General features: G+C 36.8%; 1 protein-coding gene across 2 annotated transcripts in view; it reads left to right on the top strand.

Moving 5' to 3' along the window:
• The first annotated feature begins 793 nt into the window (after window positions 1-793).
• The window catches only part of unm_sa1614 (un-named sa1614), a 55,319-nt gene continuing 34,843 nt past the window's right edge, over window positions 794-21,269 (top strand). For both annotated transcript variants that reach the window (XM_073825707.1, XM_073825706.1), the window contains exons 1-6: window positions 794-1,073; window positions 15,186-15,258; window positions 15,684-15,829; window positions 16,146-16,220; window positions 18,256-18,305; window positions 19,204-19,333. In XM_073825707.1, the coding sequence (XP_073681808.1) occupies window positions 948-1,073; window positions 15,186-15,258; window positions 15,684-15,829; window positions 16,146-16,220; window positions 18,256-18,305; window positions 19,204-19,333 (600 nt within the window). In that variant the 5' untranslated portion in view covers window positions 794-947. The remainder of the gene's footprint in view (window positions 1,074-15,185; window positions 15,259-15,683; window positions 15,830-16,145; window positions 16,221-18,255; window positions 18,306-19,203; window positions 19,334-21,269) is intronic.

Raw genomic sequence — 21,269 nt, 5'->3', positions numbered from 1 at the left:
GAATTATAAGTTCTGTTGTAACTGAACAGCTTGGAAATGTGCAGTTCACTAGGCTACTTTGCAGTCTTTCTGTTTTAGTAGTAATATATTTTACTTTTCACTTCTGGTTTTGTCGCTATTTCGCGCTTCTTATCGCCTGTCCCTCCTCGTGCGTGACAATACGAGCTTCTGTTGTATAATGTTGTAATGTGCAGCAGGGGTCACATGGCTCTCTGCAGGGCCGTTTGGGCTGTCTTGGGTAGAAGGGAGCCTGCGGCTGACTGAATGAAACTCTAATCAGAGGTGACAGCTGGGATAGGTGACTTCCAGGCTTTATTATTGATGCGTTATGTTGTGCTCTTTTCTACACTCTCAAAACCAAAAGGCAGACAGTGTGTGGCTGTAGTCCCCCTCTTGGACAAGATTTTAGTTTTCTGATGCTCTCACTGTATTTTGTTTGTGAATGAATCAGTGCTTTGAATGAATCATTCAACTGAATCAATCGTTCACATTTCTATTCCATTTTCTGGAGACTACTGAACTGCTCAAACTATTTACTAAGACACATTCGCGTCTGATGGTATCATTATTTGTTTTTAGATTGCACTTGAAAAAACCATCTCCACTTCCGGATAATATATTGGCCACAGTAGATGCTTATAATAGTTTCACCACTATTAACCACCCCAGCCATTGATGTGCTTTGTGGAGAGCGTCGGCCAACTGCGCATGCGTACTATCTCGCAGGCAGCGCTAGACTGACACTAAAACCGTCCTGTTTCCTCTTTATGCGCTTTCGCCACTATAGCCAAACGTAACACTGCTGCACTTTACTTTCCTGCTGTTTTAACTTTTCAAACAGCTTGACATTTTTCTAGCTCGTTGCTCACCAACAATATCATCCTTTTTAATGGGCTTGTTGTGAAACATTTCTTCTATAATTAGCGTTTTCTCAATTTTCCTTCAAAATGCCCGAGTTCATATCAGTGGATGAGTTTATCGCGGAGACTTTGGAGGACTACAGCTCTCCCACCACCTCTTCCTTCTACACCAAAATGACAAGTTGCCGAAATTCTGCAAACAATATCGAAGAGGTATGAGATTGTGCGTTCGTGTGCTGCCTTCATGTCCTACTCGCTTATTATGTATTTGACAGCTAAGTTGTACAACATGATGAATGAAATGAAGGTGTTCTGTCCTGTCCATCACCAAGAGCAGGTCTTTGTGATTCTGTTTTACGGTGCTTTGTTTCAGTGCAGAACTGCTCAGTCCAATGAAATGTATTTTTCTCTATGAACACTGCTTCAAACATTACTACAGCAGATACTGATGCTCTTTGTCTTGTTCAATCCATTAGGGCTGAACGCAGCGTATTTCCACTACAAACCATGTTATTTTTAAGCTAAATCCTCAATTAAAGTATAGAAAATTATTCTATTCATATACCCAGGGTGCTTTTAATATTATACAAATAATTAAATATCATGTATCCTCTCGTTTTCATGTGGCGCTGTGGCATATAGTATAACTGAAAGAGGAAGAATCACAGATTGCGCGTTAACGTCTATATTTCCTTGCACCATTTACATTGCGCCGACTAGGCTACTTTGCAATCGTTCTGTTTTAGTAGTAATATATTTTACTTTTCACTTCTTGTTTTCTCGCTATTTCGCGCTTCTTATCGCCTGTCCCTCGTCGTGCGTCAATACGAGCTTCTGTTGTATTAGCACGAACACGTGCCTTTCATCCAGCGTTTATTGAGCTGCATAAACAAAAGCCGGCTTAGGATCTTCTAGAGCTAAGGAACCAGCCCATGAATACAACTGTATGTTTCTGGATCAGCGTCCTTTGTTGTTGTTGTTGTTGTTGTTGAAACAACCCCCCTATGAACCAATCATCGCCTTCTGATTTTAGGGTTAGGAATGGGTTGATTGGTTGATAAAGATGTTGCTCCAGGACCAACAAAGGATGCTGATCCAGGATCATGTCCTGTTAGGGAAGATCATGTTGTACATGTCAGCAGAAATCATGTTAGTGTGAAGTATTTGGTGTTGTTAGTGCAATTACAAGGAAAAACGAAAGGAAATGAAATCTTTATTTTAAACTATTTTATTTATCATATATATTTGTCCTGAAAACGCACATTTTTTGACACAGCACAGTCATGTATTATATTTACCGAACCAAAGCTAATTTATATGCACACTGACTCCTGGCGGGTGTTCATTTTCAGACCCCCCCCCCCCCCCCCTCTCCCTGGTTGTGCCAATTTAAGGCGTGCAGCCGGGTCAGGGTTGTAACAATTGAATGATGACTGCTTTAATAAGAGTGACATAGTGGAATGTGAAGTAACCATGGTGATGACCTGACACAGCCGTACAAATTGAACAGTGCACCGCATTACATGCTTGATTGTTTGGGCTGCATGTGACAGGATTGGAGCCTTAATATCTAGTGAGCTTTGCACACGCACCGCCTCGGGGGTTAAGCGATATAAGAGAGTCTAAGTGGTGGTCTGGTCTGTCTTCTGAATCTATAGTCAGCCACTACTATTCAAACCATTCCTCATCTTTTATAACAGAAACCTCGAAACTGCTCTCATAAAAGACTTTGTTAATGAAGGATACCTCCATTTAATCTGCCTTAGTGCAGATTTACAAGCGCTGAAGTAAATCCTGCTGCATGGAGAAGTCTCTCAAAACAGTTATTAGAAGCACTAGAGGGCAAAATATGTGATCCTGGACCACAAAACCGAAAGCTGAATAAATAAGCTGAATAAATATCTGAAAGCTGAATAAATAAGCTTTCCATTGATGTATGGTTTGTAAATTTGTATATCTGGAATCAGAGGGTGCAAAAAAAAAAAAAAAAAACTATTGAGAAAATGGCTTTTAAAGGTGTCCAAATGAAGTTCTTAGCAATGCATATTACTAATCAAAAATTAAGTTTTGATATATTTATGGTAGTAAATTTACAAAATATCTTCATGGAATATGATCTTTACTTAATATCCTAATGATTTTTGATATAATAGAAAATTGATATAATTGAAAATTTTGACCAGTACAATGTATTTTTAGCTATTGCTACAAATCAAGCTGTGCTACTTGAGACTGGTTTTGTGGTTCAGGGTCACATATGTAATTCACCCAAAAATGAAAAATAATTTCTTCTTTAGAACAGAAAAGAAGATATTTTGAAGAATCTTTGAACTGTTTTTGTCTATATTCGGTAAGTTAAAAGGGTCATAGATTTTTTACAATTTTTTAATATGTTCTTTGAGGTTTACTTATAATGTTAATAGTTTTTTTGCACAAAAAACAAAACAAAAATAAATTGTGGGAAAATTTATTTTTCAACCCCCATTCTGACCCTCTGTCTGAAACGACATGTTCCTTTAAGGCTTGTCAATAATCAGCCACTGTTATGATTGGCTAAAGTCATTGCATAGGAAACAGTATCAGCACCCCCTCGCTAATGCATGATGTGAGTGTTTTGACAACATGATAAAAATAAAACAGTAATTTCCAGACAAAGCCTTATGAAACCATTTACTTACCGTTTGTGATGCAGCTGCATTCAGATCTAGTTCGGCTTCATCTTTCAACAAATGATTCTTTGTGAACTTTCCATGACACTGTGCCTTGTTTCCAAAACAAGGTACTCCGAACAGTCTTCAAACACAATCTGGGATGCCATTAAAAATAAACTGTCCACTTGTTCCTTACGCTGGGAACCTTCTGATATCTGTACAAAGACGCAAACAAGCTGTTTAAACCAAAAGCGTCAAAGTGAACGTTCTTTCACTCAATTTGTCTTATTGACGACGAAGCTTGTGTCAGAAAGTGAACGTGTATACTATATACTGTGCCCAGTGTAGACAAGATAGCATCAGTGATTTTAATTTCTATTTGCTTTTGCCGCAACACAACACTTACATTCAGCGTAATCCTGTGTCAGCCATAATGCGACTGAATGCAAGTGGGTGGGGCCTATGGTTAGAAGTTGACTATTCATCAATGTGTTGCTCTGGAGGCAGTGTTTATGCAAACGACTGCACCCAGGTGACGCACCTCGCAATAGAGCCCTGCGCGGGACTGTTTTCTTCATCCCGCCCGCGCCCGCCGAATTTCTGACCATTACCGCCCGCTCCCGCAACGTGTGTGTCACACTCCCGCCCGCACCCGCAAAATGTATGACCACTCCCGCCCGCACCCGCAAAACTCTGAGAATTTATTCCGCACGATAATAGAAATGCATTGATTTTGCCTCTTCTCCCGTCCCGCAGGGGAAAAAAAAACGTATTTGTATTGATGTTATTAAGGAGATTCATGTTTGTTTCTTTCCCTGGCCTGCATGTATTCTGACACACTGGTAGGGAATAGTAGCCTGGGCTATCGAGGACATCTAAAACGCTTAGGCTACCAAGTCCGACTTCAAGTACTTTTTTCACGTAATTGCCGTATGCAGCCAGATGAGGGAGCGCCGCGCAAACATTACAACACACAGACTAATCCAGCGCGTTGTGCCGTAGACAGGCAGTTAGAACTAGAAGTACAGAACAGATTTGCATCGTGTGAGGGAAGAGGGAGGGCACCCTCTCGAAATCCCCCTGCAAAACAAGTTAAGCTGTCCAATGAAATGGAGTTGCACTTTACCTCCGTCCTGAAAACGAAGTAAGTTTAAGACTTTTTTTCCTCACTAACGCAAAGCGCGCTGAGCGTCCGGATCCCGCAGTGCTTTTTTTAGCCGCCCATTCCCGCCCGCAGCAAAATTCAAACCGCCCGCTCCCGCGAGATTTGCGTTGGGTCCCGCGGGACCCGGCGGGTCCCAAATCCCAATGCAGCCCTCTACCTCGCAACTCGGATCCAAACAAGCTGTTATTTGAGGGTTATAACATAAAGCTTTTTTATTGATGATGAGGACATTTTAAGTCAGGATATATTAAGCATACAATGTCAAAAGATCGAGAGAAATTTGGTTTCTCATGTCATGACCCCTTTAATAAAACAACACTGGACCTCATTGGAAAAAAAAAACGTGGACTATTCTTTTAAATTAAGAATGCTTTCAGCTCTGTGCTTAATGCTCTCGTGCTACAAGTCTTGTACCAGTTCATTCAATGTTAAATCTCACTCGCCTTGAACTCTTGAGCAGTTGGATGTGCCAAACCAGTAGTTTAGAAAATTAAAGAGGAGGAATTGAGACAACACAGATGCTTTGCCTTAATCTGCGCTGACCTCAAGAGAGATAATGGGAACCCCATGCTATAATAGAGTCTGTGTTTAGGTCATGTGACTTAATGACAAAGCAGGAACTGAAAATATTTCCCTGGACATTTCTGATGATGATCCAATACACACCTTAGCTATCTCTCTTCAACACAACACGGTGCTTGTGTGTTTCCATTGTATGTTGTCGAAAGTAAATTGAAATGAGAGGCGATTGGGGATTAGCAGAGGCACCGGAGAGAGATAATTGGAGTGCTCAGATAATCTACCGCACCAGCAGGAGTAGCTGAGGCTGTTGTGGCATGCCTTGTTTTTCCCATATAAAGTATTGCAGAGTTACCCATTCATTCAGAGGGGAGACACCTGATATTACTATTATCTTCATTCCTGGAGTGTTTGGTGAACAAAGGCATAGTAGGTTTTTTCTCAGGTTTTTTGAACTCACTCAGGTACACTCAGTGTTTTTCTTTAAATATGTTTAAATATGAATCGTATCAATCTTAAAGAAACATAATACTACTTTGAGCGTCTTTGAAATTAAATTAATTTAATAGGTAATGGTAATTGATAACCCATTTGACTTAACCCTGTGGCATTGTTTCCCCAGGGCCCAGATAAATGCATTACTGTCAATTACTGCAGACCTTAATGCTATAAAAGCCAGTTTGATGCACTTACTAGTGATTTCACAAACATTGATCCTATTGTCTTATGGACTTGAGGGGATGGTTCAATGAAAACTATGCCATTGTTTACTCACTGCCATGTCATTTGAACCTGTATGACATTTTTCCTTTGTGGAATATAATCATGAAGCACTCTCATTCCAAACCTACAGTACAGTTGAGGTCAAAAGTTTACATACACCTTGTAGAATCTGAAAATGTTTATGATAATTGTTCTTACATCCATTGTTTGTCCTGAACAGTTAAACTGCCTGCTGTTCTTCAGAAAAAACCCTTCAGGTCCCACGTATTCTTTGATTGTTCAGCATTTTTGTGTATTTAAAGCCTTTCCAACAATGACTGTATGCTTTTGAGATCCATCTTTTCACACTGAGGACAACTGAGGGACTCATATGCAACTATTACAGAAGGTTTAAATGCTCACTGATGCTGGGGGGTGAAAACTTTATAAATATAAGAGGAAATTTAACTTATTTTGTCTTCTGGGAAACATATACAATAACTATCTTCTGTAGCTTCTAAAGGGCAGTACTAAATGGAAAAAATACAATATTTAGGCAAAATAAAAAAACGCATTTTCATTCTGTTCAAAAGTTTTCACCCTCTGGCTCTTAATGCATTATTTTTTCCTTCTGAAACATCAGTGGGTGTATGAACCTTCTGTAATAGTTGCATCAGTGTGTAAAGATGGATCTCAGAATCATACAGTCACTGTCGGAAAGGGTTCAAATATACAAAAATGCTGAAAAAACAAAGAATCTCTGGGACCTGAAGGATTTTTCTGAAGAACAGTGGGCAGTTTCAGGACAAACAAGGGACTCATGAACAACTATCACTAAACAAAAAAAACAAACAGCTGTGGATCATTCAGGTAACAACACAGTATTAAGAATCAAGCATATGTAACATTTTGAACTGGGTTATTTTTTATAAATTCAACTATTATTTTCTGCATTTTGTATGATCCCTCTTTATTTGGTAAAATAAGGTGTATGTAAACTTTTGACATGAACTGTACTGTAGGTTTGGAATGAGGTTGTGTTCATGATGTGAGGAAGTGGCATCAGCATGTTATTTTATACCATAACCCATCTGCTGACTTCATGATAAACCTGCTCTGGATCCTTTATGCTGCTGAGTTTCATTTGAGTGGGTTTTATGCTATTTCTGAACTTGTATGTGTGTGTGTCAAACCACTCTCTGTCTTTAGAACACTATGAACACAATATAAATAGCATACCTTACCACTTTATATGAGGCCCACTGGTCTAAATGAGTGGTCATAGCATTTCTGGACTACATTTTTATTGGCTATACAAGATGCAAGTGGGAAAATGACAAGTTGCTAGTCCCTTTTTTACCTCACCTTACAATTGACAGTTAATAACTGAGAAAGTTGTGTGGTGTGATATTGTTTCACTTCTGACCTACTTGGTTAAGCACTTGAAATCCACAAGTGGTGAGGAGAGTGAATTGTGTGGGCTTTGCTTCATTAAGGTCACGACCTGCATAAGTCCATCACTGTGTCTGTTTACTTATGACTGTTTATCACTGGTCTTATTTTGTTCTATCCTTTCTATGTATGCTGTGGGGAATTTTCATGTAATAGCACTAAATGAACACAAAAGCCAATCCAAAAGGCCAGGCACCATTGCTGCCATAAAGAACAAAAGGTCTGTGAGGTTAGCCATGCTGAGTACAGAATTCTTACTCTGCCTAGTCAGGGGAATGTGAATTTCAGCATGGAATGCCGTTCCAGGTGAACTAACCTACCGCATAGTTAAATTGTTATTGGCCTAGTGTACACAGAAACAGAGCTGACTGGAAGAACTGAAGTTAAGAAAGTCAAACATCCTTGATGTGAATCGAGCTGCTCTGAATGTGACAATTTCCTGTTTGCTTAACTTAAAGGGATAGTCCACCCAAAAATGAAAATTCTGTGATTAATTACAGACCATGTCGTTCCAAACCTGTAAGACCCTCGTTCATCTTTGGAACACAGATTAAGATATTTATGATGAAACCCGAGAGTTTTCGGACCTTCCATAGACAGCAAGGGTCCACCACATTCAAGGTCCAAAAACGTAGTCCACATGGACTATTTTAACGATGTTCTGGGCCTTGAATGTGTCAGTTGTGTTGCTGTCTATGCAGGGACAGAAAGCTCTCAGATTTCATTAAAAATATTTTCATTCATGTTACGAAGATAAACAAATGTCATACAGGTTTGGAATGACATGAGGGTTAGTAATTAATGACAGAATTGTAATTTATGTGTGAACTATCCCTTTAAGTGTTGGTTAAGTGAGTCAGATGCTTTCAGATCACACCCAATGTGTTTCTCAATTGTGGTGTATGAGGAGTTCATTACAGGCTCTCTGAACTAATAAAAGCAAATTACATTTTCCTCTTCACACTATCATGTGTGACACCAATGAATATTAATTGCTTATAATCCTTTTATGCTGGCATTTGACAGGCCTGTTTCCTTCGAGAATTAAAACAGCAAGATAAGACATGAGTGTCAGAAACAGAGGTCCTCGGCTTTGAAACAGGAAGAAGTCTCCATAGAAACTGAGATTTTTTTTTAAAGGTAGTTGATTTCATTTCAAGGCTAAGGAGAACAGAGAAACTAGTTAAATTCAGATTTCTGTGGACTTATGTTGCTAGTTTTAAATATGTTATGAAACTGCTCTCCTGCACTTAACAGTAGCACTGCAGTACCAATAAACAGTGTTATGGACATGAATGTTATAAATGCAGTTAACGTTTGGGATCAACAAACATATTTAAGAACATGTGTAACTCAAACTGTCTCATTCGCACAACAGCTTGCATACAGTATTTGACTCATATTTATGCATTCCAATGCACTACATTTTCATTGCTTTTCTATGAAAATACATGTTAGACATTTGGGTAATGTTCAGGTGGAGGTGGGCGATATGACCAAAATCTTAAGTCGCAATATGAGTAATTTTATTTCATGGTAACAAGATATTTCACAGTATAGTTGTTTTTGCTTTAAATAAGATCTATATGGTATCAAATTTTTTGATACCATAGAAATTCCGTAATTCTTGTCACCAGTGTCAATCACAAAAAACTAATACTAGCCAAAATAAAAAAGCTTACTGAAGACAACAGTTGGTGATTAAACAGGAATAAGAAACAAATTACAAGCAATAGAACAAAACAAAAAAAACTATAGTAGACCAAATAAACAAGAAATGCTACATAGAGAAATCAAAAGTATAAAAACACTGCAAATTCTGAAATTCTTCACTATGTAAATTAAATATATATATTTCTTCTTTTGAATTTACAAAGCTGATTTAGTCGAGAGCAGTGACAGATTTTCTCTCTTTTGTTGTTGGATTAACAGAAATGACAGACAGCAGGAATATTAGACTGCTGTCACTTTAAGAGCTGCCCGGATCCAATATACTGTTACACGTGTTTTCTTTCTCAGCTGTTTGCATTCACTTAAGACCTAAATTACTGTTTACAAGGATATTTACAAAGACAGGCATTTTGACACAAACAAGTGTGTGGATGTAACTAGGGATGCACGATAAATCGAATGCGATTATGAGGCGCGTTTAGTCAGTGAAGCCGGTACTTTGATTAGTAGTAAATCTCCATCACGTGCGTTCAGCTGTGTTCAGCTGGAGAGTTCAGAGGCGTAAATCACTGACAAGCTACGCCAAATCGCGCTAAAAATCGAATTCGATTTTGAGCGCGATTTGGCATAGCTTATCAGTGATTTACGTGATTTGGCGTAGCTTGTCAGTGATTTACGTCTCTGTGTATTAATTGCCGCTCCAGCAGAACGCACGTGATGGAGATTTACTACTAATCAAAGTACCGGCTTCATTCATTCGATTTATCGTGCATCCCTAGATGTAAGGCCTATAAAGTGGTAAAAATAACTCTCTTCAATACTCCCGTCCTTCATGAGCACCGTTTTGAAATGCTTGTGCCTCTCTAGTGCTCAGACAGCGTGCACATATAGCGACAGAAATTCCCTCTCGCTGCTAATTGCATTTCAACAGCTTAAAACCACTTGTTTTTATACCACATTGTTAAACAAATGCATGCAAAGAATACGTTTTCATGACTATGCAGCACCGCAACTTCACGTGACTACCAGTATATGGCCCACCCCTATGTTCTGGCAAGATTCTTGCAAAGTTTTGACCACATGTACTTCCAGTAACATTAATGGAATGCACAAAAATGTTATTTATCTGCCTTATTTTTGCCATAAAAGGAGGCGTGGCCATTTGTAAATTTATTGGGTCTGGCTTCCTGTGTCATTCACTTCCAGCTATTTTTAGCTGTGCGAAACACCTTGTTTTGCTGCTTAATATTGCAAACTGGTGTGTCCTACCATATTATTTCAATGTGTTATCTTAATTATGAACACAGTGGTGCAAACAGTTTTACCACTTACTGCACTTTGTTATTCTTCTCGTTATTTCCCTACAGTGGCTAATGAACCGAAAGTCTTGCACATTCACATTAAACGGCTTAATTCTGCATTGAAAAATAAGGAAAAATAAATAAAAATAAAAATGAATACATGGATACATCAAAATAATATGGATACATAATTCATGGAACATTATAAATTACTTTTTTTAACGTTTGTGACGCATACAGGACTTCTTGTGTTCATCTGACTGTACTTTTGAGTGCAGCACCCACAAAATCCAGTCAACAACCAAGGGATAGACTGAATATCCATTACAGTCAGGTATACGTCACAATATAAAAGATTGCAACGTCCGTTTCATTGTGACTTCAAGAACTTAAACACAGGATGTATTCTTTTGCTGTGTGAACATGGCCATCTAACAACCACCCAGAACACCCTATCTACCACATATAGCAGCATGTTAAAACACGTTTAATTTATATCACAGCTTGGGCCAGAGCCATTGAGCTTGGTAAAGCCACATTTAGAGATTTAACAGTATGACAACCACAGTCTCATCCATATTGCTATAAAATATAGCATTCTGTGAAGAATTCAAATGGGTCCGATACATTTTCTTGTCTACGGCGACTTGCGCATATGATCTGTGTTATCGTGTCTCTGGACCAGAGCAGACTGTGTGTGCTGTGGCAGTTTGCGCAACAGCGTGAAACCAGACTTATTTCGCCCCAAAAGAAAGCATATTTACACTGTCTGAATTAGGGCTGCACGATATTGGGAAAAAATTACATTGCAATATATTTTTTTCTTGCGATATATATTGCGATGTGTACAAATTAATTTATGTTCATCAGGTTGTTTTGAACTGCTTAAAAATCAAATAATAATTCATGAATAAGCATTTTCAAAGAATTAAAAAAAAGTACAGTATAATCAAAACCCTGAAATAAAATACTTTTTAAAGCTTATTTTGGGTAGTTTCATAAACAGTTTGACTCACCTTATTCACTGTCAATTCAGGCAAATCAAGGCTCTAATATGAAATTAATAATGAATGTTGCTTTTACCCTGATGAAAGGGAAATCAGCTTCTTCCTTTAACGAAAAACATTAAAAGCTTAGCCAAGATGGAGGAACAGCTGATCATACCTGTTACAGGGATGACATTTTTTAGCAGCAGAGCTACGCAATTTTTAGTTTTGGAAATCCATTTATCTTTGTTTATTTATCTTTGCTGAAACTTCCGCGTCTTTAGGAGAGTGCGGGTCATGGTTGCTTAGCAACGACAGACGCCACTCTGCCACTCAGGTTACAGAGCGCTTTGGAAAGAAGGAGAAAGCGGTGCGCCTAGCATTTTCCACGCGTTTTTAGGCGCAACGTGAACGGTCCCTTAAATTCATAGTGTTTCTGGGAGTTAAATGAGTTAATTTCTTTATTTTAGACAAATATAGATCCGTGAATAGAAAGTTTAGAAATATAGAAAGTATATGACGCGATGACGATGCTGAAACGATCTATCGTGCAGCCCTAGTCTGAATTGACCACTATATATTGCACTACATCCCATTCACCCTACAGAAAATACTAATTCTGTGAACAAGACACCGATTTCATTCGCAGCTTCAGCATCTATATATAGTGTAGGGGACGGGATACTTCAGATAAGAGAGCATTTGATTGGACCAAAAGTTTGATGAGAAGCTGAAGTGCAGGGTGAAATCATTGAAATCATTAATCCATATTGGTGGAAGTTAGAGACTGTAAGTTTTGTAAATTGTAAATTTTTTCATTGTTTTCGAGCACACTAGCTATTAGATAACCTTAAAGGGATAGTTCACCCAAAAATAAAAAAATTGATGTTTATCTGCCTACCCCCAGGGCATCCAAGATATAGGTGACTTTGTTTCTTCAGTAGAACACAAACAAATATTTTCAACTCAAACCGTTGCAGGCTGTCAGTCATATAATGGCAGTCATTAGCACCCACGGCTCTGAGGGTCACAGACAAAACCAAATTAAACCCTGTGGCTCGTGACGATACATTGAGGTCTTAAGACACAAAACAAACAGTCTGTGCAAGAAACTAAACAGTATTTATATAATTTTTTACCTCTGATCCACCGCAATGTCCAACTGTCCTGAGCGTGTTCACAACAGCTGGCGTGTGATGCGTAAACTTGCTCTGGCATAGTAGACGCATGCGTGGAAGTGATCTGTCGTCACTCCACAAATACTGTTCAGTTTCTTGCACAGACCAATTGTTTTGTGTCCTAAGACCTTAATGTATCATCACGAGCCGCAGGGTTTAATTTGGTTTTGTCTGTATGTTTTTTTGACTCTCAAAACCATGGGTCCCATTGACTGCCATTATATGACTGACAGACTGCAAATGGTTTGAGTTAAAAATCTTTGTTTGTGTTCTGCTGAATAAACAATGTCACCTACATCTTGGATGCCCTGGGGGTAAGCAGATAAACACCCAATTTTCATTTTTGGGTAAACTATCCCTTTAAGGTTAAAAAAAAACTATTTTGATTTCATTGAGAGTTCAAAGATGGAATACATCTCAAATCGGAAAGTATTGTAAAACACTAGGAGTAAAACACTGCTTCATCATGACTTTGTTTACGGAGAAAACTGGGCATCATACAATATCAAGCAGACTTTCAATATGGTTCGAACACAACAAATTAAATATTGAATTCCAGCCTTAATGTTGACTCCTCCAGACTGCAAATCAGGGCAAAACTTTTAGTTCGTGCAGTGTTGTGCTTCCTTGCATTTAATTATTGGTATATGATATGGCTGTGAAAGTAAAAACACTGTTTTGAGTTGATTTACATTTTGCAGAGCTTTTTGACCTGGAACAAGTGCAGCATTATGCTATCTATTAAGTGACCTGTTATGGATAATTGACTTTTCAGTTTGGTCTTCAGTGGCATGTAAAAACATGGCAGCAGCTCTCTCTCCTTTTTGGAGCAAACAAATTGTTTTGCCAAAGGCATTCTGGGGCACCCTTCAAGTCTTATACCCAAACCTTTCTTTTGTAGCTAGTAAGACTTCAGAGATTTTGCTTTTTATAAAAATGTGAGTAAATCTCCTGTGGTAGATGCTAAACATGCTGATGGGATATGAGCTAGGGAAGTGTTACGACTTCATTCTAGACCCTGAGGAACAAACTGTTTATCCTGAATGAAGGGAGGGATAATTGGAACAGACATCCACAGGAAGTACTGTTTCCCACTGTACTGTTTAAAGATATGAAGAAACTAGACCGGCATAGACTGTAAAACTCAAGCATGTTGTGACACTATGTGAAATAAAATTTGGAATGTTGTTTATAGGGTTTCATAATGCAATACATGTTGTGTTATTGCACAACATGATCCCTACACTATTGTGGTAGGTGGAAATAGCTTAATTGCTTAAGAGCCAATTGTTCATAACTATTCTGAACCACACAGCAATGTATCATACTCTCAGATGGCAGACTTGTCTGTAAACAAGCATCTATGAAGCTGTTAATTAATTTTTCCTTGTTTGCTCTTGCTTATTTAGTAACACGACAATCAGACTTCATGCTCCACTTGCTGCCTTATAGTGACTCAATTGTTGCATAATTCATGTTGCTCGATTGGATTTTAGTATAGAAAATGCAGCAGGTGTAATTTCAGTCCAGTTTCAGAGGGCAAACTCTCTGGGGCTTTCATGATTTCATAATCATTTCACGATTGCATGTAATTGCTGTTTTTGAAACAGGAAATGTGTTTCTGGAAGGAGCCGTTTCAAGATCTGTTTGTTTGCTTCCTTGTGTTTGTGTGTATTTCAACACATTTTAAACAAATTGAAATGGCCTGGAATGAAAATACATTTAGATTTATGCATTTGGCAGAAGCTTTTATGCAAATTAACTTGTTTGGGTTGGTAAAATCTTTTATGTTGTTTTTGAAAGAAGGCTACATTTAATTGATGAAAAATACAGTAAAAATAGTACTACTGTGAAATATTCTTAAAATATAAAACAATTGTTTTTATCATAATATATTTTAAAATGTAATTTATTCCTGTCATAGCAAAGCTACGTTTTGACATCACTCACTCCAGTCTTATTCTCACATGATCCCTCAGAAATCATTCTAATATTCTATATGATTTGCTGTTCAAAACATTTCTTAATATAAAAAAATGTTAAAAATGTTTGTTTTTTGTGGTTTTCTGACAGATATAAAGTTCAAAAGAACCTTTTGTAACATTTTAAGTCACTTTTGATCAATATTATGCATTCTTGCTAAATCAAAGTATAAATTTCTTTCCAAAAAAACCCCCAAAAAAACATACAGACCCCAAACTTTCTGACAGAAGCGTATTTACAGTTGAGGTCAAAAGTTTACCTCCCCCTTTCAGAATCTGCAAAGTGTTCATTATTTTACCAAAATAAGAGGGATCATACAAAATGCATGTTATTTTTAATTTAGCACTGACCTGAATAAGATATTTCACATGAGATGTTTACATACAGTCTACAAGAGAAAATAATAGTTGAATTTATAAAAATTAAACATGTAAGTATCTTTTGTAGCCTCTAAAGGGGAGTATTAATAATAATAAAAAAAATGGTATTTTAGGCAAAATAAGAAAAATGTAAACATCTCCATTCTGTTCAAAAGTTTTCACCCCTGGCTCTTAATGCATTGTTTTTTCTTCTGGAGTATCAGTGAGCATTTGAACCTTATGCAATAGTTAAAATGTACATCTTATTCACTAATAAAATGCATAAATGTACAATCTTACTGTGAATTCCTCTCTCAGTGTTGATGAGATGCTTATTTTTCTTTCTTTCCTTTAATAGGCCTTGGACTCTGACCGCACAATCTTGCAGAAAATGAAGAAAGCTTCCAAAGCAAAGCACATCTCTGGCCAAGGTAACATGAAATTGCATTGAATCTGTTGGGTGTGTTTGTGTTTACATGTGTGAGAAAGCAGCCGAAAAGGTAGCGTTTCTCAGCTCACCGGGTACTAGTAATATTTTGTCAGAAATGTCTTAACTGTGCCATAGTTGTTTTTTGAATTTCATGCACAATAGTCTGTAAGCAGCATTCATTTATTCTTTTGAATCTGTATTAATTCATTAGAGAGATTGACAGCGCATGCAAAACATTTCCTCCAGCCCAGTTATGTATGAATATGAATGAAGTAGCCGGCAAATGCCCCCATGAAACCCAAACACATCAACACCTCTATCTGTTGTTGTTTTTTTAAGTGTCATGTGCTTTTAGTCAAATCCTCATGTTTTCTCAGTTATATTTGCACGGTTTGTGCTGAATTTCCGCTGCTGATCTTCCTCCAGACCACATATCGCATTTGGAGTCATACATCAATTCCATGGAGAAGTTGGCTGTGAATTTCCGCAACAATGGAGAACAGGAAGTGGCCTCTGCATTTAATAAGTTTGCAGAATTCTCCAAAGAACTGCTGACGCCAATGAAGAACTTGGTGAGACACATGGAGCTCCGGGGAGGGCTTTCCATTAGGCTTCTACATAATCCCATAGAGTGTTTTTTTTAGCATTAGTCACGGTTTGGTCTTACAAGATAGGCCTTATCAGCAAACAACTCAGCTTCCTCGCCAAAGGTTGTCTCAGCTCTTTCTCCACAGTTCATTATTCCTTTCAGGCGTATTCCTGTTCAGTTGATTTTAAACATGTTTAATGTGCGTGTTTGGAAGTAAGCATATATGTGCTGACATAAACAGGTTCTAAATGGGGTTTGCCAGCTTATACTTTCTAATATAATATTTCTGTTTTTATCAGTTGAAGAGCATGTTGCACAACGTCAACTTCTTCCTGGACTCGCTGGTAAAAGGGGATCTGAAAGAGGTCAAAGGTGTAAGTTGAATTCTACAATACAAGCGATTCACTTGAAATCTACAGTTGAAGTCAAAAGTTTACATACACCTTGCAGAATCTGCAAAATGTCAATTATTTTAGTACCGACCTGAATAAGACATTTAACATAAAAGATGTTTACATATAGTCCATAAGAGAAAATATTTGTTAAATTTATAAAAATGACTCCTTTCAAAAGTTTACATACACTTGATTCTGCTGTGTTCATGAGTCCCTTGTTTGTCCTAAACAGTTAAACTGCCTGCTGTTCTTCACAAAAATCCTTCAGGTCCCACAAATTCTTTGTTTTTTTTAATAATTTTTGTGTATTTGAACCCTTTCCAACAATGACTGTATGATCTTTTCACACTGAGGACAACTGATGGACTCATATGCAATTATTACAGAAGGTTCAAACGCTCAGTTATGCTCCAGAAGGAAACAAGATGCATTAAGAGCCAGGAGTGAAAACTTTTGAACAGAATGAAGATGTGTAAATTTTTCTTATTTTGCCTAAATATCATATTTTTGTCAGTTAGTACTTCCCTTCAGAAGCTACAGAAGATACTTACCTGTTTCACAGAAGACAAAATAAGTTAAATTTACCCTGATCTTCAAATTAATTTAATGCATGTGTTTCCTTCTAAAGCATCAGTGATCTTTTTAGCGTTCTGTAACAGTTGCGTATGAGTCCCTCAGTTGTCCTCAGTGTTAAAAAAAAAGGATCTCAAAATCATACAGTCATTGTTGGAAAGAGTTCAAATACACAAAAATGCTAAAAAAAAAAAAAAAAAAGAATTTGTGGGACCTGAAGAATTTTTCTAGTAGAATCAAGTGCAGGTAAACTTTTAAACAGGGTCATTTTAATAAATTCAACTATTATTTTTATAAAATTTGTATTTGAATAATAATCCTACGCCAGCATTTCACAATATAACTTTTAAAAAGTGTATAAATCGCTAGTTTTTTTTTTAAGAAACACTGTTCAACAGTAACACCTGCAAGTAAAGTTACAGTGGGAGTCAGCGTCTCTCTTGCTTCCCTGAGCCTATGGAGTTTTAACAATGAGAATAAATGGGGGAAAGTCACATGAGATCTCGATATGATTGGATATGACTGGTTATGTTCGGCTGTGATTGGTTCATGCAATAAATCCTGTCTCTTGTGCACGTTCCGTGATCGGGAATCAGTCAGAATTAAAAATATCATGGCATTAAAGGAGTAGTTCACTTTTAGAACATAAAATTTACAGATAATGTACTCACCCCCTTGTCATCCAAGATGTTCATATCTTTCTTTCTTCAGTTTTAAGGAAATTATGTTTTTTGAGGAAAACATTTCAGGATTTCTCTCCATATAATGGACTTCTATGGACTTCTATGGTGACTTCAATTTATGTACATTTTAACCTCAAATGCTCATCTTGTCTAGCTCTGTGTGTACTCTGTGTAGAGATCAAAAAGTATATAAATTGTACATGTTTTTAGAAAATAACTGATCGATTCACTAGATAAGTCCCTTCTTCCTCGGCTGGGATCATTTAGAGCCCTTTGAAGCTGCATTTAAACTGCATTTTGGAATTTCAAACTCGGGGGCACCATAGAAGTCCATTATATGGAGAAAAACCTTAAATGTTTTCCTCAAAAAACTATTTCTTTATGACTGAAGAAAGAAAGACATTTTAAAATTTTAAAAAGTAAGTAAACAACTGACACACTTAGATATAACCACTTTGTTACGCTAATATAAGATGTGAGAAGATGATCTGTGGGGGTTTTTAGTGAGTAATCTAAAATGTATATATGATGAAAATACTAATGAAGTGTGCAGGATGTTTTCCCAGAAGGGAACGAGGGATATTCTCTGCCTGTGGAAGTAGAAATCTATTACATAGATCATTACCATAAGCACAGTGTTTAATGTGAGCAGATGGTAATGAGACAGATGATAAGACAGACTTCTCTTAATTCTTCTCTATCTGTCTTGATGCGCTGTAAAATTATGTAAGTCTAACTCCTTGTTTTCATCCTGTCAGGACCTGAAAAAGCCTTTTGACAAAGCGTGGAGAGATTATGAGAATAAATTGTGAGTACTTTTTATAACACTGTTTTTAAACTAGGCTTTAAACTAGGCTGTTTTTGTCATATTTGGCACCCACTGAGCGGAGGTTTATTTTGATTCATTAGACGAGAGATTATTGCAAAAGCTTAGAAAAAAGCAAGAAAACAAGAACTTTTTATCACGACAGTCTGTGTGTCAAACAGCAACCAATTTTAGAAACTGTGTAGGATTTATATTCTCTGTGCCTCATATGGTACATATTTTCTGTAGCAGCACCATCACTCTCACTAGTTGTCTTTCTCATATTTATTCACACATTTTTTACAAGCCGTGGTTGTTTGGGTTGTTTAGTGTCGTTTTAAAGTACACCTTATGTGCGTGTCAGTAGGACTGAAGTGCTCCTTCATAAACAACAAACCAGAAGGCTTATATTATAATGGATATCATGCGGAAAAATCCTTAATATGATAAAATTCACTATTTAAAACAAAAACTGCATGCAAAAACTCAAAAATAGTGCATACAGTACATTCTGATATGTGTTTCTTCCACACAAATATAGAAGTTAAGGAGATTAATCACAATTAGTTGTTATCTTCATCTATTAATACTTTTAATTTTGACAGCTATAATATTGTATAGATTTAACGCAGAAAGGTTGAAAGTCCATAACATTTTAACTTACTTGTCCTTGATTGTTAACAGAAATCATTTCAGCACTTCCTGTATCGTTATTCTGCTCCTTCTAATTTCTGTTCTTCATTTAATTGTAATTTTCAGAAGTGTTTCGCTTCACTTCTCTTACAATACTTTTGTATTGTCATTCCACGAATCAAATGAGTAGCATCAGTTTGTGTATTTGGTACTGGTACACTATACAAAAGACCTGACCACACTGTCATATGATTTCTGTCCCCTTTAGTACTAAAATCGAGAAAGAGAAGCGGGAACTGGCCAAGCAGTACGGTATGGTGCGCACAGAGGTGAGCGGAGGAGAGATTGCAGAAGAGATGGAGAAAGAGCGCAGGATGTTCCAGCTACAGATGTGTGAAGTAAGATCCGCTCATGTTTGTGTAAGCTGCTGTAGAGGATTTTTCCTACTGAAGTCTCTTCTGCTAACCAAGCCTACATTTATTTAACCCCTTAGCATTCCTGTCAAACTTAACTCAATGCATCAACGCTGATAGCCTGGTGGGCAGCGCGTCGACATATAGCGACGTTGCGCTCCGGGCGTCCCCTGTTCGAATCCCGACTCGAGGACCTTTCCCGATCCCGCCCCGATCTTTCTCCCACTTTGCTTCTTCGCTTCCTGTCATGTCTGATCTGTCCTATCATAATAAAGGCAAAAATGCCCAAAAATAAATCTTACAAAAAAAAAACTTAACTCAATGCAAAACATTCCGCAGGTAGAACGTTGGAACGCTAAGGGGTTAGTCCAAAGTAAAGCAAAAACAGTAGTACATTTTTAAAATATTTTACTATTTAAAATAACTGTTTTCTATTTGAATATGTTTTAAAATGTAATTTATTCCTGTGATTTCAAAGCTGCAATTTTAGCATCATTACTCCAGTCACATGATCCCTCAGAAATCATTCTAATATTCTGATTTGCAGCTCAAAAAACATTTATTATTATGTTGAAAACAGCTGAGTAGATTTTTTTCCGTTTTTTTTTGATGAATAAAAAGTTCTGAAGTACAACATTTATCTAAAATAGATTTTTTTGTAACATTATAAATTTCTTTATCATCACAATTTAAAGCTTCCTTACTAAAAAGTATTAATTTCTATAATTTCTTCCCCTATTTGATGAATGTTTCTATTCATCAAAGAATCCTGAAAAAAATGTACTGTAGTGTTTTAAATATTGATAGTAATAATAAAAAAAAAAATAGCAAATCAGCATATTAGAATGATTTCTGAAGAATAATGTGACACTGAAGACTGGATTAATGATACTGAAAATTCAGCTGTGAAATCACAGGAATAAATTAGATTTTAAAATATATTAAAATAGAAAGCAGTTATTTTAAATAGTAAAAATATTTCAAAATTTTGCTGTACTTTAAATCAAATAAATTCAGGCTTGGTGAGCAGAAAATAAATCTTTAAAAAATATTAAAAACTGTTTAAAAACTTCAACTGGAAGTGTAAATACAAATAGTAAAAACTTTGCCTAAGTCACTATTACTACAAACCAGGGGTTTTTAATTAGGGGTCATCCGATTAGCGACCTGGGCGATTATCGGCACCGATATTAAGCATTAAGCAGTTGTGGTTATCAGTATCGGCCATTTTCAAAACCGATTTGCCAATAAAATGATTCAAAATCATGTAAAGTTTTTGTCAGAGCTCTTGTTGTTCTTAATTTTCACGTTAATTTTAATTTCTACACCAAACATGTATATCGGTTCAAAATATTGGTTATCGGTCCATTTGATCTGTATAACCGGTATCGACATCAGACCTGAAAAACACATGTGACCCAGGACCACAAAACCAGTCATAAGGTTAAATTTTACAAAACTGAGATGTATACATCATATGTAAGCTCAATAAAAACGCTTTCTATTGATATATGGTTTGTTAGGATAAGACAATATTTGGCCGAGATACATCTATTTGAAAATCTGGAATCTGAGGGTGCAAAAAAATCAAAATACTGAGAAAATCACCTTTAAAGTTGTCCAAATTAAGTTCTTAACAATGCATATTACTAATCAAAAATTACATTTTGCTATATTTATAGTAGGAATTTTACAAAAAATCTTCATGGAACATGATCTTTACTTAATATCCTAATGATTTTTGGCATAAAAGAAAAATCAATAATTTCGACCCATACAATGTATTTTTGGCTATTGCTACAAATATACCCCAGCGACTTAAGACTGGTTTTGTGGTCCAGGGTCATATATGCGAACGCATAGATGAATATGAGGATTGCAAAAAATGTTTTGTGATATTATAAAGACATTGTTGCTAATT

Source organism: Garra rufa, chromosome 20 (genome assembly GCF_049309525.1).
Source record: "Garra rufa chromosome 20, GarRuf1.0, whole genome shotgun sequence".
Classification (NCBI taxonomy): Eukaryota; Metazoa; Chordata; class Actinopteri; order Cypriniformes; family Cyprinidae; genus Garra; species Garra rufa.
Note: the sequence above shows the minus strand (reverse complement) of the source record. Positions and strands in the feature narration are given on the sequence as shown.